Source organism: Pangasianodon hypophthalmus, chromosome 6 (assembly GCF_027358585.1).
Source record: "Pangasianodon hypophthalmus isolate fPanHyp1 chromosome 6, fPanHyp1.pri, whole genome shotgun sequence".
In the NCBI taxonomy this organism is placed as follows: Eukaryota; Metazoa; Chordata; class Actinopteri; order Siluriformes; family Pangasiidae; genus Pangasianodon; species Pangasianodon hypophthalmus.
Window position 1 is genome coordinate 1,513,552 of NC_069715.1, and position 12,417 is coordinate 1,525,968.

Here is a 12,417-nt window from a genome sequence, read left to right on the forward strand (position 1 = left end):
ACACATGATTAAATGTTAATGTTGTACATGAACTATATGGAAATATATATATATATATATATATATATATATATATATATATATATATATAAACAACAGAAATAGAAACAAAACTGAATCAGTGGAGATTGTTGTCACCTTTTAAATTAATCAAAAACGCATTTAAGAATTGATCTATTTATTTATTTAAATATACACATTAGCAATAACAATACAAAAGATTTGTGTTAGAAATAGTGACACTGTGTTGCTGCTAATTGTTAGAAAAATGTGTATAATGTTTATAATGAAATAAAGTGATTAATATTCAGCATATTTTGTAACATCATCTATAACGTGAAAGCCAAACACAATGCAATACAATCTGTAACATATAAACGACTTGTAATGCAGTACAATTCAATATAAATCACAAGAACAAAACATCCAGGTTAATATTTATCGTTTCATTAATGTGGAAAAATCGAACCATGTTAGTGAACGATCAGGATCTGAAACAAAGGTGCTGTACTTCATACTGGAACACATCACAACTCAAACGATAAAATAATTTATAACTTTTAGAGGCAAGAATTTATTTCCAAAACCACTGGGGTTCATAATTTCAGTCAGATTCTTATTTTAATGTAAAGTACAATAAAGTCCAAAATCTGTTTTATTTCATGAAAAATTACAGACTGTGTAAGAATACATTGTTAGAAAGAATCTGTGTTTAGCTGTGAGAAATTTGAAACTGAAATCTATCTAAATCTTGTTCATGTCTTTCATTTCATTTTGTAGCAAGTTTTCATTGAAACCCACCTGAAAAAATAATGTGAATTTAGAAAGCGTAATGAAAACACTATGGATTTGATGATGTGAAAATTATATAGACTCAACCCACGAAGGTTCTAGTGCTGTGTTCCCTTTAGACTTGCTGTTATTTTCAGCTGTAATGTAAAACATTGTAGCTGTAAAACATTTCATTACCTTTCAGTAATACAGTTAATGACTTTTAAATTAGTACGAAATAAATAAAAGTCTGTGATGTTTAAGGTGAGACACTGCAGGTAGAAATGATGATTTTTGGTCAGATTTCTGGATAAATTGCATCTATATCACGTTTACTCTTAAAGTGTAGCAATAAAAATATCAAAACTCAACAGAAAAATGTTCATTTCACTGTTTTTGTTTTTGTACACTCAAGTCCACCACGTTATCTAAAACTCTGCAACTTAAAAGAAGGCTTTAAGCTCCGCCCACTTCACAATGACAAACGTCATATATCTCTGAAAAGCTTGTTTTTCTGATATACACATCAATTTTCTTTATAAACTTTATGAATCATGCTAACCTAGTGTGAAAATACATTAAACCACATAATGCTAAAATTGTTTTAAAATACCTAAGTTTCAAATTGAATTGCACTCGTGACATTTTACACGATTGTTCCTCGCCCTAATCAGAAACTAATTACAGAGGAATTGCTCAAAAAGTTGATTATTGTTGGATTTATGTTAGATTTTATACTGAAAATAGCATAAAAACAATTGTATTTAACAGAACATGGTATTTTCTTGATGAAATGAAAAACAAAATGACATTCCAACAAACATCTAGAAAAATTTTTCAGTGAAATAAAACATTTTAATTCTGACGTCATCCTAGATTTAGAGTTTTTGGTCATATAAAGTATGCAAAATTGCGCATATTTAATTAGACAAAGCCTCATTTGCGTAAATAGATGCATTTAAAAAAAAAATTCCAATACAACAAAATCAGCAACCTATTGTAATGATTGGTTGTGATGTTTTTTGTTGAAAGAAAAAAAAAAAAACTTACTGTATTCCCCAGTAGCGTCTTGCGATAAAATCAATTTGGAAAAATTGGGAAAAACAGGAATAGACGCGAACGCTGTATTAGTGAAGAGTCTAATTTTGAAAGAAACCATTCCTCTTGGACTCATCTATAAATCTATGACCATAATCAGTCATCAGAAAGAAAATGGACCTTGTAGGATTTGACGTGTCCGCTGTCCCAAACGTATAAATGCCGGTCTTTAGGATTGTAAGACATCATGGATAGCACGCTAGCCGGAGTCCAGAGATCAAAGCTAACGTTGAGAGGCTTTTGTTTGAGGAGATCGAAGGCGTAGGTCACTCTGGTGTCTTTAACATCAGTGACGTAGAGGACGCCGCACGCGATGAAGGCGTTTCCCGCTTTGCTTCTCGGGTAGCTGGTGTTGATGTACGTCGTTATAGAGAACGTTTTCTCGTCCAGTTGCGCCACCATGATGTTCTCGTCGACGCTCGAGGCGAAGACGAGCCACAAGCCGCTTTCATCTGCCGCCATTTTAAAGTACGTCTTAGAGTTCCGGAGCAGGTAGGACAGGTTGTGGTAGAAAGCGTTCTCTATGGCCAGCGTGTGCAACGTCTTAGTGCGAAGATTATATCTGTGAAAGGGCCATAAATATCGATGTGGGGTTTCTGTACATTTACAATGTTTACTTACGATACTGCAATATTTACAAAAGACAGTGTTTACTTACACAGGGTTTCTTTGTGAAATGTTTCTAAGTAGACTAGAAATTCAAAAACTTCATTTTAACATTTTAACTAGGCTGAGTTTGACTAAAAAGAAAGAAATGATGGTAATTTACCTCTGGTGCAGTTTAAGTGTAAGGTTTTTCCAGTAAATTAGGAATTTAGAAACTTCATTTTAACTTTTTAACATAGGTAAATTATTTTTTTTAATTAAAAAAACATTTTTTTTAGTCAAGCTATGTTGCAGTTTAAGTGTAAGATTTTCCAAATACAATAAAATTGCCTACCTTAAAAAAATTTAATAAAATTTCATTTTACAATATAATTTCACTGTAAACCTTTTTATACGTAGGCTAAAATTGGTTACTATAAAATTTTAAATATGTTCAAAATGCCCAAAGTTGGTATTTTCATTGTAAGAAAAAAAAATCTAAAAATGTTATCTGTGTAAGTTTCTTAAGAATTAGCTAATTTTTTTTAAATTAGCTTTTCTTTTTCTTGTTTTTTTTAAATAAAAAAAAAAAATCTAATTCTCCGTGCCATTTTAACCATGGCTAAATATTCTACACCTGCGTTACACCACTTGATAATTTCATTGTTAAATGTTTTAGAAATATCTAAATGTTTCTTACTTGGCGATGCTGTAGGTTCCGGCGATGTGGTAATAAATGGAGTTGTTGTGAACTAAATGTCCGCATCCTTGGAAAAACTTCCTGACGTCGATCGACTTGCTGCTGCTGTTCTGCCAGGCGGCGATGCTGCTGAACTCCTTTATAATACGACCTACAACAGATAGAGACGCAGACACACGTGGAAATATGAAACAAATAAGCTGTGCAGCTGCACTAGTGTCAGAGCTGCTGTTATGGAAAATTAATCAACACCTTCTGACCAATCACAATCCAGCATTCAGCAGCACTGTGGTGGAATGATGAACTGTATATGATACAGCATCTCACTGATTTGAGCTACAACAGCTACAACACAGTGCTCTCTGAATCTCCTCATGTCTGATGTCATACCTGAGAAATGTTCTGCTACCCAGATCTTCTCATCATCTTCCACTGCTGTGTCTTTCAACCAGGCTCCAAACGTACTCGCCATCTTCGCCAGGTTCCTCGGTTCCTTTACGGACTTTATAATGCACTCTGCTGCAGGAAATACATTCCATAAAATGTCTAGAAGCCCATGAATAGGACTAATGAAGCACCATAGATTAGCAGCTTCTACAGGGTTTCCCGGTTTCCCGGTTTCAAGTAGAACCATTTTAAGAAGCTGAGAAACCTTAATTATCCAATGAGCCTTTAGAAGAATCTACACTCTTAAAGGTTCTATGTGGAAACCTACAAAAAAAGTGTTTCCATATTAGAAACTCTTTAAAGTAGAACCATTTTTGGAGGATCGGGACCCTTAAATTTCCAATGATCTTTTAATAATCCTGAAAGAACCAGTTTTTGTCTAACAGTGTATCAAGTACCAGGAAGTGAAATCTGACAGGTTCTGAGTATTAAGAAGAAATGAATGAGCAGTAACCCAATTAATACATACACTCTTAGAAAAATGGGTTCTTCAAGGGTTCTTTAAGGGGTTTATTAGATAATTAAGGGTTCTTAGTTTCCAAAAACAAGACTTCTGTACTCTATTCAATTCTCCTTGGAATCCTTTCTGAAAACACTAAAAAAAAATAAATAAGCATTGTTTAGTGGTGTAGGAAAAGAGTTCTTCAAGGGTTCTTCAAGAGTTCTTCAAAAAGGTTTTACTTGGAACTCAGATCCAGAGTAAAACATGGACCAGATTATTTAAAGAATCTAAAGGTCTAAAATCATTTAAAGACATTTTTCAGTAAAATGTAAATTATGTTATCAGTAATGGAGTGCACGTGAGAAGTGAGTAAGTTGTGTCTGTACCGTTTTTCGAGGTCTTTCCCCGGTTCCCTGGTCCTTGACTCATCACATGATCATTTGAAACAGCATGAATGAAACCTGGGGTTAAAAAGAAAAGAGATTTAATCAACACATTTCTCTCCGAAGTTGCAGGCGTGTAAATGATTCACTCATTCTTCTGAGGAGTGATGCGTACACTGAAATTAAAATATCAAAAATATAATAACAATAACAGACGCAGTTGATGTCATGGACTTTATTCAATTCTTCTGCCTTGTAGATGCACCGATTGTCCCTTTTATCAGCTACAGCTACCACACAGGTCACTGTGTAAGTGTATAATTACCCACTGTAGACCATCTGTCATGAAAGCACAAGTATTGACACCCCATCTACCTGTATATCAGTGGAAAGGGAGCAGCACTGAGCGGGGATGATGTGGATGGTGCTTGTAGATGGATTAGATGTAGATTCTTCTTAATATTAATAATAATAATCATAATTGCTATGTATGTAGAGTCCTGCATTTAGAAGTATTCTTTTATTTTATTAAGCAAAGATGGAGAAGAACAATACTAGCCAAAACTACAACATTAAAAAAAATTCTGTAAAACCCCAATTTCATACACTTCTGCAAATTAGCAAACGAGGAATGTCAGTGTTTAAAAATAAACAAATAAAAACTCAAGAAAAACCAACTTTCCATGATCAGTCAGATCTACTTTTAATTTTCAGATGTAGAGATTTTCAGTATTTTCTTAGCAAGTGGTAATATCTTGAATAGGGGTGAAATGTTAAGTTACAGCTACTGAGTTTGCACTTTTAGGTATCTTATATATGCAAAAAATACCTTAAAACTTATCAATTTCACTGGAAAATTCACCCAAAAAAATACCCACGCTAGCTAAATTCACCTGCTTTCCCTGTTTAACTGTTCCAGCTGTTTAACTGTTTCAGCTGTTTAACTGTACGTTCATTAGACTTTCTCTTTACCAGAAGTTCATCAGTATCCTAAACAATAACTTTCAGTAGAAGTTTCCACTGGACCTTTAACACCTTTAATCTAATAATACAATATAATTTATATATTGTTAATATATCACAATAATGATCAACTTATCTAAATCGTGTTAGCACTGTATGATTGATCTGCACCTCTAGTCTGTTAAATTATATATATATATATATATATTTATATGTAGTACAAACTTTGTTATAGATGTTTATTTTCTGGCTTCTACATTATTGATTCAGTACAAAAACATTTCAGATTCCAAACATTAGTTTTCCAGCACAAAATGAAACGTTACAGAAAAATGTTTGTATGTCAGTAAAGAAAGCAGCAGATTCCATAAGAGACACTTTTCAGATAAAAACATAATGAAGGCTGCTGGGTTTCGCTGCAGAAATAAGAAGCGAGTCGACAGTCAAAGTCTCCAGAAGAACTGTGGCTGCTTCTGCAAGATGCTCAGTAACACTTCCAGCTCATTTCCTTATAAAACTGCACACACTGCACCTCAGATACTGCTTTATTTATTTAAAGTGAAGGATCGTCACATTAAATACTGACTTTGTTTCATTTATTACTGTTTACTGCTCTTTATAGGATTTTTTTAAAATGTAGAAACATTTAATTTCATTATTTTTGAAGTCATCTTTGCTCTACAGCGTTTCTTTGCATGTGCCTAAGACTTTTGCACAGAACTGTATATTTATATATAAAACTATATTTAAAAAAAACACTGATGTTTGATTGACTGAGGTGTTTTTAACCATATTAGTGTTCGCTGAAATCCACTAAACAGATGACAGTTCTAGGAGAGTGTTACTAAACAAAACAGAAACTGAAACAAAAAGAGGGCTAATACAGTCTCTCAGGTGTTTTCACTGTTAGCATTAGCGCTACCTTCAGCTGCGTGGCCCATGTGCAGGTGAGCTCTCTGGCTTCTGTTTCTGGCTGGTCTCGGGGGTCCGGGTGGTCCTGGAAGCCCGGGTGGGCCAATCGGACCTGGAGCTCCAGGGGGTCCTGCGGGGCCAGGAGGACCTGCCAGGTAAACAACAAAAAGTTTAAATCCCCAGTGGAAAGTACCTAAAATGTCTTTCATTTCTCTTCAAAGTTAAACATTTGAGGTAATTGTGTACTTGAGGGAAATTTTTAGAATATTTCATTGTGAACACAAAGTTCTCTTAAAAACTCTCTTAAAAAGAATAAATTAAATCACTGTTAGGAATGAGCTTAATTGTAGTTTTCAAGTGAACATTAAATATAAAATCTTGCATTAAGGATGCATTAGGTAAGATTAATCTTTTTTTTTTTTTTAGATTAGCTCTCTTACGGTTAAGTATACGGGTTACACACTTGAATGATTTTTTCCAGATGGGTTTTCTCAGCCACAAAATACTTTTGTCCTGAGGTCATGGCTTAAACCACTATTTTTTTTAAATCATGTTCTACATATTTTCAACTTATTTGTAGAGGTAAGAAATTTACAAAAAATCAATAATTGCACCTTTAACTCCAAACAGGAAGTTTGATATTTACCTAGTACAATCACATCATTAGAAGGCTCTCCCTTTTCTCCAGGTGGTCCCGGGTCACCTTTCACACCTGGCTCACCTGGATCACCTTTTTCACCTGCAGGACCTAAAAAAAAAAAAGACAATACATTTTTACTTTTCAAGCACCTCTTAAACATGAAATACAGCTCTAATGTGCTTTAAGATTAAAAGAAGTACTCCGGAAAACAGAACAATCCTCTTCACTGAGCTGAAGTAATGAGCAAAAACAGACGCAGGTAAGTTACAGAAAAAACAACAACAGTAACAACAGGAAAAACCTTCACTTCATGCTCCTGAATGCTTCCGAAGTTAGAATCCCTACGAAGCAACAGCCATCTCTGGCAAAACTGGCCATGCTCTCTCTCTCTTTCTCTCTCTCTCTCTCTCTCTCTCTCTCTCTCTCTGTATCTCTCTCACACACACTCCCCTGTCAATCACAGTGACACTAGCCAATCGTGGGCGTCTGTGAGCTCATGTATGTAGAAGAGGGCGGATAGCGCTTTCCTCTGAGTGTGTTCCTCCACCCTGTGATGCAGCATGAGCAGCAGTTTGAAAAAAATGTGTTTGGCTTCACGTCTCTGAGGAAACACGCCTCCACCCTCCTCGAGTGGTAGCTGATATAGGAGATAACAAATTTAGGAGAAAATGAGGAATAATTAATTAATTAAAAATAAAATAGGCTCCTGAATGCAAAAAGCTTGAGAAGCCCTGCCACAAAATACCTTCCAAAGTCCAGTATCCAGTAAAGTAACGCATCACTGACACACTTTTAAAAATATTTCTGAAGTTATATAATATTTTGTTCATCCTAGAAGACATAATATTTAACTGTATTTAATAGTCAACAACTTTTGTTCGATAATTACAGAGATGTTGTGTTTTTAATTTTAGCTCAAACCCAATTAAAAAACTGGTGAAAAATGTTATGAAATAAATTATAAAGCACCATGATAATGTTATGATTGTAAAGTTAACAAATAAAAGTTAAGGCTTTATGCTAGTGTTCTTCAGAGCGACCTTTAACCTTCAGGTGCTCAGTTGTATTCCGTCTCAGATGTAAGTTGTTCTGGATAAAACCATCAACCTATTTTCATACACATCAATATGAAAAGTTTAATTTCTTCAGATAATTATAGTAAATTCCCAGAACAGAATATATCTGAAGATTTGATTCTGTGCATCGAAAATAAATGAGTGGCTCTTTCATGGCTACTGAATGCATGAGGAAATCTCACACACCGGAAGTTTAACCGCAGAGTCACCAAATGTTATTAAACATTCCACCGCAGTGTGCTGCTTATCGGATCAGTCATCGTTTTTACAGTCAGTCCAAATGTTTTCCAGAAGCTTCTCATCAGTGGAATAAAGAATTTCATTCACGTCTCCTCCGTGATTCAGTGTCTCAGTCCTCCAACAACTCCAGTGAGCTGGAGAATCAGCGTGACTTAAAAACCCACAACTATGACTGCCTCCATTTCCTATCAAAGACTTCTCACAGTATTCCCACTGAGGCACAATAACATTCCGATTCAGTACAGAGACTGAAAAACCACCAGATCCACAACAGGAAGGACGACTGAAAAGACAAGTGTGCTTTCATAAAGAGCTGATGTCATCTTCCCTTGCTGCAGCAGTCTTCAGAATTCCCAACCAGCCACTGAGTGGATAATTTGGGAATAGTGTAATAGGTAGAATTCCAACCCAGAATTCTGTAAAGCTCTATAATGGATCATGGCAAATAATAGAAAAAGGGCCCAGGCACTTGACTGAAGAGTGGTAATAATGCAAAGGATCGAATTTCCAATCCTTTGTTGGAGCATTAAAAAAAATAATCTACAGGAATTTAATAGAATTCCTACCTCTTTGGTAGCCCACTGAGAATCATGTAATGAGCACGAATTCCTAGCCTTTCATGAATCACTGGGAATGGATTTGGATGGATTATTGGGAAGAGTGTAATGGACAAAATTCCTAATCCTTCAATAGATCCTTTGGACCCATCGAATATTGGGTAAAATTCCCAAACAAAATTCCAAACATTTAAGGGAACATTGAGAATGTATGTACAAAATTCCCAATGTTTTGACAGATTGTTTGGAATAGTGTAATGGGCAAAATTCCCAAATGAAATTTCAAACTCTTTAAAGGATCATTGGGAATTGTTATGGTTTCTACGAAATTGGTGCAAGATTACGTTTCCCATCAGACCCTGCACCTCACCAGATTCATGTCACATGACTGTTTGCACCCGTGTCATGAGTATTTAAATCACGTCTTGCACCTCACTCATTGTCTAGCTTTTGTTTTTCGTTGTCGTTAGTTCAGTTTTCAGTAAAACACAAATCTGCACTTGCATCTGCCTCCTCTACAAAAACCCGACAGGTATGTATGGACAAAATAACCAATCCTTTGATAGATCATTTGGAATGATGTAATTCACTGGGAATGGTGTAAAATTTCCAATATGGAATGGTGTAATGCACATAATTTCCAAACAAACTTCCAAACTCTTTAATGAAGCATTAGTAATGTATAGACAAGATTCCCAATCGTGAAAGGGCAGAAATCCACTTTTTGTTTTTGTTTTTTTTCTATATAAAATGAACAATCTGCAAACTTCGATGGATCATTTGGGAATGGTGTAATGGGCAAAGTTCCTGAACCTAATTCAAAACTCTTTAATGGATCACTGAGAATGCGGATAAAAGTCCCAGTCCTTTGATGGATCAGTGGTAATTCTGTAAGGGCAGAAATCCCTTTTTGACGGATCATTTGGGAATGGTGTATCATTTAGGAAGACTATATTTGTCTGACCTCTTTTTCCTCGTTTACCGGGTGCTCCTGGTTCTCCTGGCAAACCGGGAATTCCATCTGTCCCGTTGTATCCTGGCATTCCATCCACACCTGGCAAACCTGAAATTCCCAGTGATGTTGTTGGCAATTTAACAAATGATTTGTCATCAATTATTTATACTTTTTGGATATTTTTATCTGAAATATTCATATTGACTAAAGCTGACGTTTGACATTATTAATGAATACCGTATTAATTAAGGGTTTATTGAAGCCGTTTTCTTACCTGGTGGTCCTGGAGGACCTGTAAAAGGAACGTCGAAAGACAATGAAGATCTTCACACATTAAGGAAGGTCAGAAATATTCTTTATTAATTATTGGAATTGTTTATGAGGAGAAACTTACCAGTGAGACAAAGTCCTTTAGTGCTGTTACAGATGTCTAACAACACTTTAACCTTAAAAACACAAACGTTTAAAATAAATGAAGACCTTTCGCACATCACTCTCTCACACTGCACATTACCTGTGTCAGTTCTGAAGATTAGACCACTTGCTGATTTAAAAAAAAATTGAGGCTAAATTATTATTAGAACTGCAAAATTATACTACAAAATTAAAAAGAATATTTGAAGATGTTCAGAAAAATGTTCTGCGTACAAACAAAATCATTATTTCATGAAAGTCAATCAAGGTCAAAGAGGAAAAATAACTGCAAAATAAATCTAGTTTTTACAAAATTTGGATTTTAAATGAATTATTTTGTGAATTTCTCTGATTTTATAAAATACCAGACTACAAAATCTATTTCTATTATCTATTATCTATAATGCTCATGTGTTTGTCATATTTATACAAAATCTAAAATCATAATTTCTCGATTATTATTCACTTTAGGGAAAAGGGTTTTTGACTAAACTGAAGGATCTCAGAAAATTTTCACGATTTCTAATTTTATAAATCACACCAATCTGCCACTTTTATGTCCTTCACTCATTTTTGGTTCTTACCGGCACCATGGAGTACGTCATCATCATCATCATCCCATCATGCTGCACTGTCCTGTGGTAGAAATCTGGATCCTGAACGTTCTTCTCCTCGTTACTCAACCTTTCATCTCCAGTTCCATCTCCTGAAACCTCGGCCAGTTTCTCCTCCAGTTCCAGCTGAAGTTTCTGCTCCAGAGCCTGAGCTTCCTTCAGCTCCTGACTCCTTTTATTTCTGGAGAATTGATGCAGATCTTCCTGGATCTCCTGCTGATTTCTGCTCATCTCCGTCATGAACTCCACCACCGAGCTCTGAGAGATTTCCTCCAGACGAGACTCCACCACGTCCATCCGATTTCCAAACTCTCGGGTCTGGAGAAGGAGCAGCATAAATCCGGCCGAGTTCAGCAGCGTGAGCGCGCTGACGATACCCAGCGTCCAGTGAAACGTCCACGACAGCCGGAGGGACGACTCTGACATCTTCATCTGGAGATCCGGGAAATAAAATCCTCAGCAATTTGAGGCAAAAGTGGTGGAGAAAAAAGTGATGAATGACTAAATGAAGATGAAAAAAGCTTTAAAAAGTTATTGATCCAAAAAAATTATTGATTCAAATTCAAGACAAAATTTTTATGGGAGAAAAAAAATGTGTCAATAAAAAGAGCAGTTCGTTTAGAAAAATTACTCAATTAAAACACTGGAAAAAAATGTTTTTCCAAATTCAAGCTAAAGCTATATTTATATAAAGTTAAAAAGAAAAACTGTGACAATCAGCAATTATATTAAAAACATTAGGCAAAGTTTTTTTTTAGATATAAATGTTTGACAAAGTCCAGAAAAAATCCTCTCAAATTTAAGGCGAAATTCATAAGACCTGTAAAAAGTACAATAAAAAAATTGTAGTAGCTATCAACCAAAAATGTAGGCAATATGCAAAATAAATCTGTTTAACATATAATTTCAAAAAACAAAAAACACATCTGAAGATTTCCCGAGTGAAGAATCCCACAAACCGTAACGCTGCCGCGGCTCCGGGCGACAGTGAGACGGAGTTTAGGCGTTTGCTGAAGGCGACACACAAACGCAGCTGTTGTTCACTGGTGTTTCTGAAGCCCCTCGTCTCTACAGTCACCTGATTTATATTCACACAGCCGAATTCTTTATTCTGACCGGGGGCTGAAACACGCAACTCATCACTGCAGCTCAGCTCAACAAAACAAGGAACAGATTTATTTATTTATTTATTTATTTATTTATTGACCAATAGGATGTCAGGGAGTGTAAAGAAGGAAATACCTTTAAATCTGAATGATCTGCTTTTTTCCCCTAATTAACTTAGTTTCCAAATAAAGAGCAAAAACTCTTTTTTTTTTTGCATTTATTAAAATAGCGAAGTGGAAAAAATGCTCAGAGATGATTAACTATAATAACAATAATGCTGATGGTTATTATTTTTATTATAATTATATGAGAAATTAAAGTAGATCATTAAATTAGACATGAAAAGAGGCAATAAAATTTAACCCTGGAAATTTAGTTAAAGCAGTTTTAAACATATGTTTAGAGATTTTTCCAGAAAATGCAATTTTGTAAGAAGCAGCTAATGGCCAAATAACTAAACTAAACTAAACTAAACTAAACTAAACTAAACTAAACTAAACTAAACTAAACTAA

The 12,417-nt window shown here is 35.0% G+C and overlaps 1 protein-coding gene across 3 annotated transcripts; it reads right to left on the reverse strand.

Annotated features, from left to right (window-relative positions):
• Nucleotides 1-217: 217 nt before the first annotated feature.
• gldn (gliomedin) lies at nucleotides 218-11,985 on the reverse strand. 3 transcript variants are annotated; one of them, XM_053234771.1, is made up of 11 exons: nucleotides 11,757-11,985; nucleotides 10,768-11,229; nucleotides 10,164-10,215; nucleotides 10,044-10,061; nucleotides 9,779-9,877; nucleotides 6,948-7,049; nucleotides 6,312-6,449; nucleotides 4,430-4,504; nucleotides 3,545-3,673; nucleotides 3,155-3,305; nucleotides 218-2,431 (listed from the first exon to the last, which is right to left on the reverse strand). In XM_053234771.1, the coding sequence occupies exons 2-11, from the start codon at nucleotides 11,227-11,229 to the stop codon at nucleotides 1,966-1,968; spliced, it is 1,692 nt and encodes a 563-aa protein (XP_053090746.1). In that variant the 5' UTR covers nucleotides 11,757-11,985; the 3' UTR covers nucleotides 218-1,965. The 3 variants fall into 3 exon arrangements, with proteins under 3 accessions (XP_053090746.1, XP_026782846.2, XP_026782847.2); XM_026927045.3 differs by having other exon boundaries at nucleotides 10,768-11,298; XM_026927046.3 differs by having other exon boundaries at nucleotides 3,545-3,670; nucleotides 10,768-11,985.
• Between the last annotated feature and the right edge of the window lie 432 nt (nucleotides 11,986-12,417).